The 18536-nt window shown below is 45.3% G+C and overlaps 1 protein-coding gene across 1 annotated transcript in view; it reads right to left on the reverse strand.

Annotated features, from left to right (window-relative positions):
- LOC132394809 (uncharacterized) overlaps window positions 1-18536 on the reverse strand; it is a 74288-nt gene that overhangs the window by 7885 nt on the left and 47867 nt on the right. Inside the window, exons 4-7 of the mRNA XM_059971215.1 lie at window positions 16895-17155; window positions 13890-14006; window positions 10911-11003; window positions 7900-8010 (exon numbers count right to left, since the gene is read on the reverse strand). Of these exons, the coding sequence (XP_059827198.1) occupies window positions 7900-8010; window positions 10911-11003; window positions 13890-14006; window positions 16895-17155 (582 nt within the window). The remainder of the gene's footprint in view (window positions 1-7899; window positions 8011-10910; window positions 11004-13889; window positions 14007-16894; window positions 17156-18536) is intronic.

Raw genomic sequence — 18536 nt, forward strand, 5'->3', positions numbered from 1 at the left:
GCAAAAGGATTTCCTTGCTCTTGTACCCAATTCCCTTTGTAATAAAGGCCAACATTCCATTAGCCTTCTTCACTGCCTGCTGCACATGCTCATTCACCTTCAGTGACTGATGAACAAGGACTCCTAGATCTCTTTGTATTTTTCCCTTACCTAACTCTACGCCATTCAGATAATCTGCCTTCCTGTTCTTACTCCCAAAGTGGATAACCTCACACTTATTCACATTAAACGCCATCTGCCAAGTATCTGCCCACTCACCCAGCCTATCATAGTCTCCCTGAATTCTAACATCATAATCACATGTCACACTGCCACCCAGCTTAGTTGATGTTATTCTCAATGCCTTCATCTAAATCGTTGATATATATTGTAAACAGCTGTGGTCCCAATACTGAGCCCTGTGGCACCCCACTAGTCACCACCTGCCATTTCGAGAAACACCCATTCACCGCTACCCTTTGCTTTCTATCTGCCAACCAGTTTTCTATCTGTTACGAAGGATGAACACCTCTGATGGGCAGAAGGGTGCAGAGTCACCAATGCCCCCCCCCACCTTTTTGGAGAATCGCAATCACTACTTTTTCGATGCTGTAATCAAGGAAGTGAGAGAGACAAAGGAATGCTGCCAGGGCAGTTGTTATTGATAACAGCTCATGAAAGTTAATGAGAGAGACACAGCTCTGAAATACATAAGGTGGAATGTCTCCTACTGACAAAAGCCATTGATTAACTGCTATTGTCTTTTGGAGAAGGATTGTTTACTTGGTACTGTTCTAGTCATTGAAACCCCTCGGGACAACCAGAGTGGGCTGGTTTGATGGGTTACATCATCTCAACCTGATTGACACCTGAGACCCCGTGAGTGGGGATAAAAGTGAGGTCTGGGGTAACACCCCTCAGACGCACCAGGAGAAACGCTAGTGAGCATCAGAAACCCACGAGACAGTGTGGGAGACCGGAGACCGAACGAAGGGTCGGTAAATTTTAACACACAGTATTTTATAGCGAGGCCGGTGGGGGCTTGTGTGCGTGTCCACCCTTGCCTGGGTGACGAGTCCACCATGGAAGAACGGTCTAGCTAAAGGACGGAGGGGTCATATGTGAATGGCCACAACAACAACGCATCAATGGATCAAGATCGTAAAGGAAGGTTGGCAAAATAATAACTGTTACTGTTTACATGTTTTCTCTCTCTCTCTCTCTCTCTCTCCAACAATTGAAACACAGCGACCAACAACTACTGCAGCCTGCATGAACGGAACTGAACTTTATATTTCCATCTGACAATTCATTATCGCCTAGACAACGATAGAGCTTGTTTCTTATTGATTATTAATATACCCGCACTTTTAGGTTTAGCATTGCTGACGTATATTATCTGAATATTGGCATTGATATTATTTTTGTGTATTTTTACTAATAAACACTGTTGAAAATAGTACCACCAGACTCCAACGGACACTTCTATCTTTGCTGGTAAGACACCCAGTTATGGGGTTCGTAACATATCCATGTCATTATCTTCCCCCCATGCCATGAGCTCTGATTTTACCCACCAATCTCCTATGTGGGACCTTATCAAATGGCTTCTGAAAATCGAGGTACACTACATCCACTGGATCTCCCTTGTCTAACTTCCTGGTTACATCCTCGAAAAACTCCAGTAGATTAGTCAAGCATGATTTGCCCTTGGTAAATCCATGCTGGCTCAGCCCAATCCTGTCACTGCTATCTAGATATACCACTATATTATCTTTAATAATGGACTCTAGCATCTTCCCCACTACTGATGTTAGGCTGACAGGATGATAGTTCTCTGTTTTCTTCCTCCCTCCTTTCTTAAAAAGTGGTATAACATTAGCCATTCTCCAATCCTCAGGAACTGATCCTGAATCTAAGGAACATTGGAAAATGATTACCAATGCATCCACAATTTCCAGAGCCACCTCCTTTAGTACCCTAGGGTGCAGACCATCTGGACCTGGGGATTTGTCAGGCTTCAGTCCCATCAATCTTCTCATCACCGTTTCCTTCCGAATGTCAATCTGTTTCATTTCCTCTGTTACCCTATGTCCTTGGCCCATCCATACATCTGGGAGGTTGCTTGTGTCTTCCCTAGTGAAGACAGATCTAAAGTACTTGTTAAATTCTTTTGCCATTTCTCTGTTTCCCATAACAATTTCACCCAATTCATTCTTCAAGGGCCCAACATTGTTCTTAACTATCTTCTTTCTCTTCACATACCTAAAATAGCTTTTGTTATCCTCCTTTATATTCCTGGCTAGCTTGCGTTTGTACCTCATTTTTTCTCCCTGTATTGCCTTTTTAGTTAAGTTCTGTTGTTCCTTAAAAATTTCCCAATCATCTGTCTTCCCACTCATCTTAGCTCTGTCATACTTTTTTTTAATGCTATGCAATCTCTGACTTCCTTTGTCAACCACTGTGGCCCCTTCCCCCCGTTGAATCATTCCTTCTCCGGGGGACGAACTGATTTTCACCTTGTGCATTATTCCCAAGAATACCTGCCATTGCTGTTCCACTGTCTTTTCTGCCAGGATATCAGTCCATTTAACTTTGGCCAGCTCCTCCCTCATGGCTCCATAGTCTCCTTTGTTCATCTGCAACACTGACACCTTCGATCTGCCCTTATCCCTCTCAAACTGCAGACAAAAACTTATCATATTATGGTCACTACCTCCTAAGGGCTCCTTTACTTCAAGATTGCTTATCAAATCCTGTTCATTACACAACACTAAATCCAGAATAGTCTTGTCCCTGGTGGGCTCTCATACAAGCTGTTCCAAGAATGCATCCGAGAGGTACTCTACAAACTCCCTATCCTGCGGACCAGCACCAACCTGATTCTCCCAGTTCACCTGCATGTTGAAATCCCCCATAACTACTGTGACATTACCTTTGCCACATGCCAATGTTAACTCCCTATTCAACTTGCACCCAATACCCATGCTACTGTTTGGTGGCCTGTAGACAACACCCATTAGGGTCCTTTTGCTCTTACTGTTCCTCAGTTCTATCCACACAGACTCTACTTCTCCTGATCCTATGACCCCCTTGCAAAGGACTGAATCTCATTCCTCACCAACAGGGCCACCCCAGCCCCTCTGCCCACATTTCTGTCCCTACGATAGCACGTATACCCTTGTACATTCATTTCCCAGGTCTGATCCCCCTGCAGCCATGTCTCCATTATCCCAACAACATCATAGTTACCCATTCGCACCTGAGCTTCAAGCTCATCCACCTTATTTCTGACACTTTGTGCATTCAGACATAGAATTTTTAGCCCATTTCTCCTCTCTGTTTAAATTGCTGCCTATTGTGCTTAACCCAGCTCCCCTCGGGCTATACGCCCCTTGAATTTTGTTGTCCTTCCTCAATTTACTTATTCTTTCTGCACATTTAACTCCATGTTCCTTCAGACCATCCCTCTGTACACGAGTCCTCCTTATCACTTGTTCCGCCCCACCTTCCTCTACTACACACTTAATATTCCGGAACCGTGTAGTCCCCACCTGTCCTTTATTCTTCCTCTCGCTATCCTCTCTCACATTCTGGATCCCTGCCCCCTGCAAATTTAGTTTAAACCCCCCCCCCCCCCCCCCGAGAACCACTAGCAAACTTTCCTGCAAGAATGTTAGTACCGCTCCAGTTGAGGTGTAAACTGTCCTGTCGGAACAGATCCCACCTTCCCTGAAACTAAGTCCAATTATCTAAAAACCTGAAGCCCTCCCTCCTGCACCATCCTCTCAGCCATGTATTAATCTGTATAATCCTTCTGTTCCTTGCCTCACTCGCACGTGGCACAGGTAGCAATCCTGAGATTGTTACCCTGGAGGTCCTGCCCTTCCGCTTCGCACCTAACTCCCTGAACTCCCTACGCAGGACCCCCTCACTCATCCCACCCACGTCATTGGTCCACAACATCTGGGTTCTTGCCCTCCCTCTCGAGAATAACCTGCACCCAATCTCAGATGTCCCGGACCCTGGCACCAGGGAGTTAACATACAATCCGAGACTCCCGATCTTCCCCACAAAATCTCCTATCTGCCCCCCTGACTATAGAATCCCTATCACTACTGCTCTCTTCTCTTCCCTCCTCCCCTTCCTAGTCGAGGGTCCAACCTCAGTGCTAGAGACAGGACCACTGCAGCTTGTTCCTGGTAGGTCATCCCCACCAATAGTATCCAAAACGGTATACTTATTGTTGATGGGAATGGCCACAGCGGTGCTCTGCTCTCTCTGCCTGCTCCCCCTGCCTCTCTTGACAGTCACCCATTTGTCTACCTCCTGTCTTTTTGGTGTGACTACCTCCTGATAACTCCTATCTATCTCTGTCTCTGCCTCCCGAATGATCCGTAGTTCATCCAGCTCCAGCTCCAACTCCCTAACTCGGGCTGATAGGAGATGCAGCTGGACGCACCTCTTGCAGGTGTGGTCATCAGGGACAACTGTGTTGACTCTGACCTCCCACATACTGCATATAGAGCACAACACTACTCTGTCTCCCCCATTACCTGATCCCAAATTAGTCAGAATAAATTTTTAAAAGTACTTACCGACCTTACCATTTTTACCTCAGCAAGCACAAACTCAGGCTCACTGATTTCCTCTCACTCAAGCCCCCTTGCGCCAAAGCCCAGCACTCCGCTCCGGCACACTCCGCTGTCCGCTCCTAAAAGTGGGCCTCTTTTTAAACTCCGCGCACTCCGCTGTCCGCTCCTAAAAGTGGGCCTCTTTTTAAACTCCGCACACTCCGCTGTCCGCTCCTAAAAGTGGGCCTCTTATTAAACTCCGCACACTCCGCTGTCCGTTCCCAAAAGTGGGCCTCTTTTTAAACTCCGCACACTCCGCTGCCCGCTACTAAAAGTGGCCTCTTTTTAAACTCCGCACACTCCACTGCCCGCTACTAAAAGTGGGCCTCTTTTTAAACTCCGCACACTCCGCTGTCTGCTCCTAAAAGTGGGCCTCTTTTTAAACTCCGCACACTCCGCTGCCCGCTACTAAAAGTGGGCCTCTTTTTAAACTCTGCACACTCCACTGTCCGCTCCTAAAAGTGGCCTCTTTTTAAACTCTGCACACTCCGCTGTCCGCTCCTAAAAGTGGGCCTCTTTTTAAACTCCGCACACTCCGCTGTCCGCTCCCAAAAGTGGGCCTCTTTTTAAACTCCGCACACTCCGCTGTCTGCTCCTAAAAGTGGCCTCTTTTTAAACTCCGCACACTCCGCTGTCTGCTCCTAAAAGTGGGCCTCTTTTTAAACTCCGCACACTCCGCTGCCCGCTACTAAAAGTGGGCCTCTTTTTAAACTCTGCACACTCCACTGCCCGCTCCTAAAAGTGGCCTCTTTTTAAACTCCGCACACTCCGCTGTCTGCTCCTAAAAGTGGCCTCTTTTTAAACTCCGCACACTCCGCTGTCTGCTCCTAAAAGTGGCCTCTTTTTAAACTCCGCGCACTTCGTTGTCCACTCCGACGCTGCCCGCTCCTAAAAGTGGGCCTCTTTTTAAACACCGCACATTCCGCTGTCCGCTCGTAAAAGTGGGCTTCTTTTTAAACTCTGTGCTCGCTGGAGATCAAACATGATATCCCTCACAAAACCATGTTGATGTTTACTGATTCAGAGATGTTTGTTTGCCTAATGATTAAAATCTCATCTGTGCTCTCAGAACCTGCTGAATCTTCAGACCTCACATTCCCTGACCCGGTTTACAACAGTTTAGTCCAGATGCTTTTGAAATTCCTTCACTTCTCTAACTCTCTTCTCCTGTGAACTCCTGATCTTCATCTCTCCACCACTGGTGTGTGTGCTTTGATTTACCACAAAGACCAAACTCTGACTTTCCCTGTCTGAAACTCTGCACTTGTGCTCCTCCTTTCAAACCGAACTCTATGTTCAGTCCAGGGTCACCGGCATCATTATTGTTCCCTGTGACTTGCTGACATATTATTGTGCAATTTGCCTCTGAAGCTTCACAGTACTTTTCATAGAAACATAGAAAACCTACAGCTCAATACAGGCCCTTCAGCCCACAAAGTTGTGCTGATCATATCCCTCTCTTAGAAATAACTAGGCTTACCTATAGCTCTCTATTTTTCAAAGCTTCATGTAGCTATCCAGGACTCTCTTGAAAGACGCCATTGTATCCACCTCCACCACCATTGCCGGCAGCCCATTCCAGGCACTCACCACTCTGCGTAAAAAACTTACCCCTGACATCTCCTCTGTACCTACTCCCCAGAACCTTAAACCTGTGCCCTCTTGTGGCAACCATTTCAGCACTGGGAAAAAGCCTCTGACTATCCACACAATCAATACTTCTCATCATCTTATACATCTCTATCAGGTCACCTCTCATCCTCCATCGCTCCAAGGAGAAAAGGCCAAGTTCACCCAATCTATTCTCACAAGACATGCTCACCAATCCAGGCAACATCCTTGTAAATCTCCTCTGCACCCTTTCAATGGCTTCCACATCCTTCCTGTAGTGAGGTGACCAGAACTGAGCACAGTACTCCAAGTGGGGTCTGACCAGGGTCCTATATAGCTGCAGCATTACCTCTCGGCTCCTAAATTCAATTCCACGATTGATGAAAGCCAATACACTGTATGGCTTCTTAACCACAGAGTCTACCTGCGCAGCTAATTTGAACGTCTTATGGACTCGGACCCCAAGATCCCTCTGATCCTCCACACTGCCAAGAGTCTCACCATTAATACTATATTCTATCATCATATTTGACCTACCAAAATGAACCACTTCACACTTACCTGGGTTGAACTCCATCTGCCACTTCTCAGCCCAGTTTTGCATCCTATCAATGTCCCGCTGTAACCTCTGACAGCCCTCCACACTATCCACAACACCTCCAACTTTTGTGTCATCAACAAACTTATTAACCCATCCCTCCACTTCCTCATCCAGGTCACTTATAAAAAATTGCAAAGAGTAAGGGTCCCAGAATAGATCCCTGAGGCACTCCACTGGTCACCAGCCTCCATGCAGACTATAACTCATCGATAACCACTCTTTGCCTTCTGTGGGCAAGTCAGTTCTGAATCTGCAAAGCAATGTCCCCTTGGATCCCATGCTTCCTTACTTTCTGAATAAGCCTTGCATGGGATATCTTATCAAATGCCTTGCTGGAGTCCATATACGCTACATCTACTGCTCTTCCTTCATCAATGTGTTTAGCCACGTCTTCAAAAAATTCAATCAGGCTTGTAAGGCACAACCTTACGAATTAATATAATTCATTATATTAATACCAGGAGCTGGAGGTTTTGCTACTGTTCTTGAACTATAATCTGTGTTGAAAGTTTATTTGTGAAGTGGACTTGGCCGGGAAGTTCCTGAGTGAGGAAGGAATAACAATATTTTGAACTTTGTTTTACAAGCTGGAAAGGAACTTGGGGGTAAAAGACACAGAGCTCAAAGCTGCTGTTGAATGAAAATGTTCTTGTAAGAGTCCAAGTGACAGTCCTGCCCCTTCCCAACCTTATCACTGTCAGGATCATGGGGGGAACCTTCCCCTCGATCCTCAGCTCCAAACTGATTTTCTGTTTCATTGAAGTTCAACACAATGTGAAACACAAATGAATTGAGTCAGCCCCTCTCAGGGCCCCTTCTGTTAAAGGCCCCTCTGGAGTCCGTTCAGAGACAATTCCCAAATATTTCTAGGCATTCTGTGTCACTGCAAAACGTCAGCTCATAACTGGAATGTACAGGACAACTTCACCGAAATTTAGAGGACTGGAAGAATTGGGATAGGGTGTTGTTAATTCAGATGAGATTTAATTTGATATCCTTTTCTTTTTGAAGATATGTCACATTTTACTTGCTTGCAGATTTATATCCAAGTGTGTATTAAACAATGACAGATACCTTTAAATTCCCTGATCTTGGTCACATACAGAAGTGCATTGATATAATATGAAGAAAGCTGCAATCCTACGATCAACACACAAATCACAACAGAGTCCAACGGTGAAAGGCCTGCAATTAAAAATAAATCAAATAAGCAAACATGTAACAAAGCTCCAGAGAAATGTCAATGAAAACCCAGTGGTTGCAACAACTAAACTCTTACACTGATGTCCCAGTGAAGGGAGCGTGCCAATTCCCACCCAGAGTGCCAACCTGTGACCCAGACCTGCACCAGCAGACCTTGTATAGATTAACAAGACTCTGAACTGCAGTGTCAGGCAAGAATGAATAATTCACGGTGCCCACTCTATTTTCCACGTGGGTCTCCAGACCAGTCTTTACATGCCACCTGCTGCCAATTTCTGCACTGGCTGCTCCTTCTGGTTCCAATGGCCAGACCTTAAGGAGCTCATTAATGTCAATAGTTTCTTTCTCCCAACATCCACAACAACTGATTATGGAGAAAACATAAATTTCACAGAAAGTTGCTGAAATTTCCATTCTAATTCTGACCAGTTTCCACAGTGTCTGCTATTCATAACTGGAGCTCGATACCAGTTCTTCACTGGTGGAAATTCCTCACTGGCTGCATTCAGTGTGATTGCAACCTAATTTCCCTCATTTCATGATGTGGTCAACAGTCCATCAGAGAAGAGAAAGCTGTGCACGGCATTCATCGATCACTCAGACATGTCAGTCACTGTCACCAGCTCCGTCACTCCAGATGTTTGTGTTGGGATGTCAGATGGTGAACAGAGGAAGGAAACAGGAGTGTTTCTGACAGCTGCTTTGACTCTGCGTATCTATTCACTGATGTACATAGATTGAACAATTCAGACAAATTCTGTGAATGGGAGCCACAGTGAAAATCTACTTTAACTCTGCCCATCATCTTGGTGAATCTTTTCTGCACTCTTTCTAGTCTAATCACATTCTGACAGGCTGCCTCACTGTCTGGTGTGGGGGGGTGGGGGTCGGATACTGCACAGGACCGAAAGAAACCTCAGAGGATTGTAAGTTTAGTCGGCTCCATCCTGGGTACGAGCCTACAAAGTACCCAGGACATCTTTAAGAAGCAGTGTCTCAGAAAGGCAGTGTCCATTATTAAGGACCCCCAGCACCCAGGCCATGCCCTTTTCTCACTGTTACCATCAGGTAGGAGGTACAGAAGCCTGAAGGCACACACTCAGCGATTCAGGAACAGCTTCTTCCCCTCTGCCATCCGATTCCTAAATGGACAGTAAGCCCTTGAACATGACCTCACTTTCATATTTTTTTACACAATATTTAATCTATTCAATATACATATGCTGTAATTGATTTACAATTATTTACTAATATTATTTTATTCTATATTATGTATTGCATTGAACTTCCACTGCTAAGTTAACAAATTTCACGACACCTGCAGGTGCTAATAAACCTAATTCTGATTATATAATATTCATTTATGATTAGATTTATGTAATATTTATTTATGTCTGCAAGATTGGAACAGAACACTCCAGGTGTGGCCTGACTAAAGATAGTACAGTTGTAACGTGACGTCCCAACCTTGTACTTGATGCCTTACCGATGAAGGCAAGCACACCACGCACCTTCTTTACAATCCTGTCTGTCTGTGTCACCACTTCCAGGGAACTATGTACTTGTCCTAAGTTAATTACCATCTCCATTCCTATGCCCACTGACACAGATGATCTTGGTCCTGTTGTACACACAGACAACTTTCTTCACTGTCCACTATCACACCAATTTTGCTGTTGTCCACGGATTTACTGATCATGTCACCTACATTTTTGTCCAAATCGTTAATGTGAATGACAAACAACAGGGGACCGGGCACCAATCACTGCAGTACACTATTTGTCATCCATTGCCACCTCTGCCTCTGACAACCAAGCTAAATCTGCTTTAGTGATGCTGGTTGGGAGAATTATTTTCTTGGACACTGGTGAGAACTTTGTTTCTCTTTAGGAAATAGCACCAGGTGATCTGTTACGTTCTCCCAGGGAACATAAATGGTTCCTTGGTTTCATGTCTCATCCGAAGGCAGAGGTGTACTGGAGTGTTAAATTATCAGAGATTACACAGACCAGGACTGTATTCCCTGCCGTTTACTCAGGTGTAATTGGAGTTTAAGATTTTAATGGTAGATGGAAGCTATTTCCACACGTTGGGACTGAGAAACGTTACCATAGAAATTCCCTTACAAAGCACCATTTTGATTCAGTGTTTTACAGTTGGGATTTACTTTTCCAGAGTGGAAATGTCCTCCACAGAAATTCAATAGTGTGCTGTGTACAGTGGTCATCCTCACACCCTAATGGGGTTTCCACATCCGGAACACTGGTGATGTCATTTCCTGTGCAACATCCTCCTGTCGGGAAACTGCAGTGTCATTAGACTGGAACTTGGAGATGCTCCTGACTACCTGCCATGGTCTCCTCTCAGTGAGTAAATGTAGCCTCAGTAACACCGTCTGAAGTCCCCGTCACTTGTTTAAATGGCCAAGACCAGACTTCTGAAAATGCAACACTTCCCTCGCACTGGTTTGGGGGATGGGGGTCCTGTAGTTACTCCCCTCAGCTTGTCCTGAGAGGCTGATATTGAGCATCCCACTGGAATCTCTCATGATGGGAACTGGGCAGAGACTCCAGGAAACTAACCCAGAGACAATAAACTACTGGTCTCTGTGTGCTGACACTGTGATATCATTGTATGAACGCAATTAAACCTCAATCAAATCCGGCACATCAGCAGCCCCTCAGGATTAGGGTTGATCTGTTTCCACCTCAGTACAATGGGTTCTGAAGTGAATATTATTATTATTATTTAAATATTATGATTCAGCTGCATCATTCCAGAAGAATAATTATTTTGCTCTCCTTAACATTTGTGTACAAGGAAACAACATTAAAAAATTCTGAATTAAACAATTGTGAATGATAAGAGTATTGGTCACGTACCTCCAACCACAGACCAATACACGAACACAATGTACATGGCGATAAGTGACAAAGTATTACAGATCCACAGGATTAGAAAATATCCCGGACATCCTGTGGAGAAATAAAAAAAGCATGCGAAAGCCGTTAACAATCTATGCAGACTGATTATGACACTGGAGGCCATTCTGGACATCAATCAATGCTAGCTCCCCAGGAAGCAATCACAATCCCACCATTGACCCCACTTTTACTGTTACTCTCTCACCCCAGTTGTTACCAATAACAAACCCTCCATCTCATCTCCCCAAATGTAAAAGACATAACAGTAAATGTCCTTGGTGAGAACTGTTTTAAACCATCGGATCCAGCTGCACCTGATTCAGCATCATCGGTCTTCCTCCCCATCACTAAATTATTTGTTCAAAGATTAACCTGAAGTGCAAGAATAATCCCTGATTAGCTCTTGTCTCTGTAATTTTGCTCCAACAACATGTTCGATGCCCATCGATGGGTGTGACTGAGACTGTCCACCTGTCTCTGTGGTTCCCTCCCATCCCTTTGCCCCCTGGATCAATGTTCCCAAATGTTCCTGTTGCCCTGGTGTTGAAATTGCATCTCTCTCTCACCGGATTCTATCCCATCTCAGTTCTAATTTCAGTTTCTCTACAAAGCCACCGTGTGTCTGTGTCAGGCTTCGTGTCTGTGGACTCACTTTCATCAACTTCAGTTCTGAATGTTATCTGTTTAATTTTATTGTTTGTATTTTTTTCTACACATCGGGTGTTTGATGATCTTCTTTTTAATGGGTTCTATTGTGTGTCTTTGTTTTGTGGCTGCCTGTAAGGAGACGGATCTCAATGTTGTATATCGTACACATACTTTGATAATAAATGTACTTTGAACTCTGATGTACCAACACTGTTCTAACCCAGCCACTTCTTGTTCAATTGATCATCTTCACTGCCAACTTCTCTCCCAGGGCAAATGTTAACTGACATTGTTAATGGTTCCTTCTCCTCAGATATTGATCCTCCTACTTTGAAATCTCCCATCGTCTCCTCTCTGTATTTAAATAAAAGCAAAATCCTGCAGCTCAGCCATGGCAACATCACTGTCTGGTCATTCAAATCCATCCGGTTGCCTGGTGACTGGAGCTGAACACAATGTGTCCAAAACAATATAGTGACTGGAAAACCCCACGTGTTGAGAATCTGAAATACACACAGTGGCCACTTTATTAGGTACACCTGTACACCTGCTCGTTAATGTGAATATCCAATCAGCCAATCATGTGGCAGCAACTCAATGCATCAAAGCATTCAAACGTTGTCATGAGGTTCAATTGTTGTTCAGACCAAACACTAGAATGGGGCAGAAATGTGATCTCAGTGACTTTGACTGCGGAATGATTGTTGGTGCCAGATGTGGAGGTTTGAGGATCTCAGAAACTGCTGATCTACTGAGATTGTCATGCACAACAGTCTCTAGAGTTCACAGAGAATGGTCCAAAAAGCAAAATAAAACATCCAGTGAGTGACAGTTCTGTGGCTGAAAATGTTTTGTCAAGCTGTCAGGAAGATGACAGTAATTCAAATAACCACGTGTTACAACAGTGGTGTGCAGCAGAACATCTTTGACAGACAACATATCGAACCTTGAAGTGGATGGGCTACAGCAGCAGAAGACCATGAACACACACTCAGTGGCCACTTTATTAGGTACAGGAGGCAGCTGATAAAGTGGTCACTGAGTGTATCAGAGAAAATGCTGGAGGGACACTGCAGTAGAAGCAGCATTTGTGCAGAGATTTGATGTTTCTTGTCACAGAGGAGAGTGAAAGAAATCCTGAGAAATACAAAAGAAAGGAAAACAATGGTGTACGATACACTGCAGTTGCTGGAAATTTGGAATAAAAAAGAATTCCGGATTTCCATTTCTGCATCTGTGGAGAGTGGAAAACAGAGTTTTGGTCACACACTCTGAACTTGTATCAGAAGTGGTCAGTTCTAACATAAACTGGAATGGCTGGTTATCTGAAATTGATGAATTCATTATTGCAGCTCTTGGGACTCAATGTGGATTAAGGGATGCTGCTCCTCAATGGGCTTTGCTGGAACTGGGGAAGAGGTTAAAGATGGGAAATCAGAGAGAAAACTAAAGTGATGGGCAACTGGAAGCTCACTGTTACCCTCGGTGTTCTGCAAAGTGGTCACACAACCTGTAATGGCTTCTCCAATGTGCAGGAAACTGCTGTGAGGACACAGAATTGGAAGTACAAGTCACTCACTGCTTTACCCGGAGGGGTTATATGTGTGCCAGGAATGGGGAAAGGGAAGAGGTAATAAAGCAGGTGTTGCATCTTCTTTGGTTCTGGGAGACAGAGGTGTCCCATGTGGAAAACTGCATTGGAAAGAGAGGTTCTTTCAGAATAAACTTTTGCAAACACCCAAGAGAAGTTGCCACCAAGTCTGAAAGAAAGAGCCACATGTACTGTACGCTCACCAGCAGGTCTGAGAGACAACTGCTCAACCCCCTGACACTAGATGGGGAGTAGAACTCCCTTCACAACTCTGCCCTCTGTGTGAATGAGGCCCCTGTTTCCAAAGGCACGGCCACCATCAGGATGAAAGGGCATCTTTCCCTCAGTCCCACCTCAAACAGACTTGGTGACACAGTGAGATGAGACAACACAATGCAGCAAACACGAGTGAATGAAGACGGCTCCTCTCATGGCCACTTCTCCCAAATATCTTCTGCAGTTTGGTCAGAGGTGACTCCAGGACTGTTTCAGGTACACCGTGTCACTGCAAAGCACATCAAAACTGGGAAAAAATGGGTAATTTCATCCCCCAGGTCACAGGTCAGAGGGGAAGTGGGGGGAGGGTCAAAGGTGTAATCGACTACCCACATTTTCCCTTGTTTATGTTAAAGTTCATTCAGGTTTACTGGGTAGTGTCTGAAAGTTCATGCAGGAGCAAATTAATCAATGACAGATACCTCCGAGGGTTTTCCACCCCCACTGGTCCAGTAACACGGCTGAATGAAGAGATGGTCCAGAAATCACCTGTCCTGCGGCCAATACAGCAATCAGTATAACATCCTTGAGGGAAAGCCCTGAAATTAAAAATAAATTCGAATCATTAAACATCTCACGGGCAGTGGATGACAAATGATGCAACAACCATAATGTTCCGTAATTTCCTGCCGAGAAGGGAATGTTCCAACCCCTGTCTAATCTCACCGATCTGTGACCCAGGCCGACACCAACTGACTCTGCTCTGAGAATCATTAATCACAATGCATCGTTATACCCGTCAAGAATGGATTATTCAGATTCATTTATTTATCAGATGTACATCACAACATACAATGAAATGTAAAGGCAACACGAGTGAATCTGCGGATGCTGGAAATAAATTTAAAAAAAACACGAAATGCTGGCAGAACTCAGCAGGCCAGACAGCATCTATGGGAGGAGGTAATAACGACGTTTCGGGCCGAAACCCTTCATCAGGGGTGAAGTAACATGGGATGGTCAAGGGGGGGATAAGAAGTGGGGGGAGGGATAAAGTAGAGAGCTGGGAAGTGATAGGCTGGAAGGAAATGGGTTAGGGGGAAGGTGGAGAATTATGGGAAATAAAAGAGAAAGAAAGGTAGGGCTGGGGGGAGAGATTATAGTGAGGGGGGAAAAAGAGAGAGAAAGAGAACCAGACTAAAATAATAGATAGGGATGGGGGTAAGGGTGGGGGGCAGGGGTATCAACGGAGGTCAGTGAGTTGGATGTTCATGCCAGCAGGAAGGAGGCTACCTAGGCGGGAGATAAGGTATTGCTCCATCGATCTGCGTGTGGCCTCATCTTGACGGTAGAGGAGGCCATGGACAGACATGTCGGAGTGGGAGTGGTCTGTGGAATTGAAGTGTGTGGCCACAGGGAGATCCCGCCACTACTGGAGGACTGAGCGCCGGTGTTCGGCGAAACGGTCTCCCAGTCTGCGGTGGGTCTCCCCAATGTATAAATGGCCACATCGGGAGCACCGGATACAGTACATCACCCCAGTTGACTCGCAGGTGAAGTGGTGCCTCACCTGAAAGGACTGTCTGGGGCCTAGGATGGTGGTGAGGGAAGAAGTGTGGGGGCAGGTGTAGCACTTCTTCCGTTTGCAGGGATGAGTGCCCGGAGGGAGGTCCGTGGGGAGGGATGTGGGGGATGAATGGACAAGGGAGTCGCGTAGGGAGGGCAGAGTTGATAATGGATGAAGGGAAGCCCCTTTCTTTAAAAAAGGAAGACATCTCCTTTGTCCTAGAATGAAAGGCCTCATCCTGAGAGCAGATGCGGCAGAGGCGGAGGAATTGAGAGAAAGGGATAGCATTTTTGCAGGAGACAGGGTGGGAGGAGGAATAATCTAGGATCGCTCCCTACTCGACTCCCTTGTCCATTCATCCCCCCCCATCCCTCCCCACGGACCTCCCTCTGGGCACTCATCCCTGCAAACGGAAGAAGTGCTACACCTGCCCCCACACTTCTTCCCTCACCACCATCCCAGGCCCCCGACAGTCCTTTCAGGTGAGGCACCACTTCACCTGCGAGTCAACTGGGGTGATATACTGTATCCGGTGCTCCCGATGTGGCCATTTATACATTGGGGAGACCCGCCGCAGACTGGGAGACCGTTTCACCGAACACTGGCGCTCAGTCCTCCAGCAGTAGTGGGATCTCCCTGTGGCCACACACTTCAATTCCACAGACCACTCCCACTCCGACATGTCTGTCCATGGCCTCCTCTACCATCAAGATGAGGCCACACGCAGGTTGATGGAGCAATACCTTATCTCCTGCCTAGGTAGCCTCCTTCCTGCCGGCATGAACATCCAACTCACTGACCTCCGTTGATACCCCTGCCCCCCACCCTTACCCCCATCCCTATCTATTATTTTAGTCTGGTTCTCTTTCTCTTTTTCCCCCCTCACTATACACTCCCCCCAGCCCTACCTTTCTTTCTCTTTTATTTCCAATAATTCTCCACCTTCCCCCTAGCCCATTTCCCTCCAGCCTATCACTTCCCAGTTCTCTACTTTATCCCTCCCCCCACTTCTTATCCCCCCTCGACCATCCCATGTTACTTCACTCCTGATGAAGGGTTTCGGCCCGAAATGTCGTTATTACTTCCTCCCATAGACGCTGTCTGGCCTGCTGAGTTCTGCCAGCATTTCGTGTTTTTTTATACAATGAAATGTATTGTTTGCATTAACAACCAACACAACCTGAGGATGTGCTGAGGGCAGGGCAGCCTGCAAGTGTCACCACACACTCTGGTGCTACTTTCCACCTGATGTCAGGGGCTGCTACACAAATGCACATGTGGACAGTTTGTTCTAATTGATCGGTGAAGTGCATTATCTGCCGATTGATCCATCCCAAGAGTAGGAAGAATGAGAAGAGCATACAAACTCAAGGAGCCAATTCTAAAAGGGTTACACCAGCAAGACATTTGTTGAAAGGGTTAAGAAAGTAGCTTAACAAAGTTAGGATCTTTGCCTTCATGAATAGAGGCATAAAGTGGAAGAAGATCATTGTGAAACTTTCTAAAACCAGTCGTGAGTGGGAATGAAGGTGATTGGGAGAAGAACAGAAAATATCTTGAGGATTCTCTTTATGCACAGTAGTGGACAGGGTCTAGAATTCATCATCAGGAATAGTGAAGGGATATTCCATTGTAATTTCATATGAGGGCTGGTTAATTATCTGAAGGAAAGAATTTACAGAGCTGTGGGGAGAGGACAGAACAATAGGATTCAGTTGTTTGCTCAGTGATAGAACCAATTTATTCTTAAAGGGCTGAATGGCTTCCTTCTCTGTGATAACTGTTCTGGGATTCTGTGAACCCAATTAATTCAGCTTTTGCCTCTCTCTGCTGCAACACTGATTTGCATCGACTGCATTCAATAGCCACCAATTTGGTCTAAATGTTAACTGTAAAATGTCATTCATAAATGAAGCTCACCTTGCAACATTAAGGTGTAGTTTGTCTGGATGGAGCTGACAGGATTGGTTGTGATGCAGGTGTACACTCCACAGTCTTCAAATGAAGCACTTGGGATAACAAGTGTTCTGTTTTCATCTGTTAGTTGGTGATGCTGGGAGATTTCCCCTCCATTCTTTTGCCACTGATAAACATTCAAATCTCCAAAGACATCACAGGTGAGCTCGACCGTGAAACCCAGTGATTCGGTGTTGGTAAATATGGAAGCTTCTGGCAGCTTATCTAAAGGAGAGAATATGAAACCATGATATTCCTATCTTGATGTAGAATGCAATCTTACCATGTGACATTGTACCAGATATGTACAAAGGAACGAAAGCACAGTCAGTTCTGCGCACCAAATATATACACAACAATGGAAATAAAAGCCATTTAACCCCGCAACCCTGCTCTGTCATTGCACAAGATCACAGCTAACCTGATGGTAGATATTCCCATCTCCCACGATAACAGTTCACCTCTCTGCTTATCCAGGATCTATCTACCTCTGCCTCAAAAATATTCAGATTCCAAACAATCTTCTTCAGAGCTGTGGAAGCAAAAACTCAAAACTGTTTCATCTCTGTTTTAGATGTTCATTTGCAAGTTCATGGACGTGCCAGTCAGAGCAGGAATAGGATGATGGTACAGATGGATGAGTGGCTCAGGAAGTGATGATTGAACCTTTTCCCCGTTCAGATAATAGTCCGCACTATTGTTCCTTTTACCAAACTGCATTATCTTATATTTCCCAACACTGTATTCCATCTGCCATTTTCTTGCCCATTCTTCCAATTTGTCAAAGTCCTGCTGCAATCACATTGCTTCTTCAGCACTACCTACCTCTCCAACTAACTTCATATCATCTGCAGACTTTGTCACAAAGCCATCAATTCCATTATCTAAACCACTGACAAACAATATGAAAAGTAGCGGTCCCAATACCAACCCCCCCCCCCCCCAAGAACACCACTCACCACCGACAGCCAACCAGAAAAGGCCCCTTTTTCCCCCACTCACTGCCTCCTGCCTGCCAGCCGTTCTGCTATCCATTGCTGAATCTTTCCTGTAGCACCATAGTATTTTATCATGTTAAACAGCCTCATTTCTGGTACCTTATCAAATATCTTCTGAAAATCCAAGCAAATGACATCCACTGCCTCTCCTTTGTCCACGTTGCTTGTTACTTCCTCGAAGAACTCTAACAAAATTGTCAGGGAAGATTTCCCTTCACAGAAACCATGCTAACTTTGACTTATTTTACTATTAGTCTCCAAATACCTTGAAACTTCATCCTTAATAATCGACTCCAACACGTCCCCAACCACTGGGGTTAGGCAAACTGGACTACAATATCCTTTCTTTTGCCTTCTTCCTCCCTTCTTAAGGGGAACTGGCCAAAATTGACTGGAAAGGGACACTAGCACGAAGGACAGCAGAGCAGCAATGGCTGGAGTTTCTGTGAAAAATGAGGGAAGTGCAAGGCAGAGACATTCCAAATCAGAATGGATGACAAGAATCCACTGGATTCTGGCATCGTGCTGGATGACTAGAAAATTGCAAATGTTACTCTGCTATTTAAGAACGGTGGCAGGCTGCAGAATGGAAACTACAGACCTGTTAG

The sequence above is a fragment of the Hypanus sabinus genome, chromosome 5, assembly GCF_030144855.1.
Source record: "Hypanus sabinus isolate sHypSab1 chromosome 5, sHypSab1.hap1, whole genome shotgun sequence".
In the NCBI taxonomy this organism is placed as follows: domain Eukaryota; kingdom Metazoa; phylum Chordata; class Chondrichthyes; order Myliobatiformes; family Dasyatidae; genus Hypanus; species Hypanus sabinus.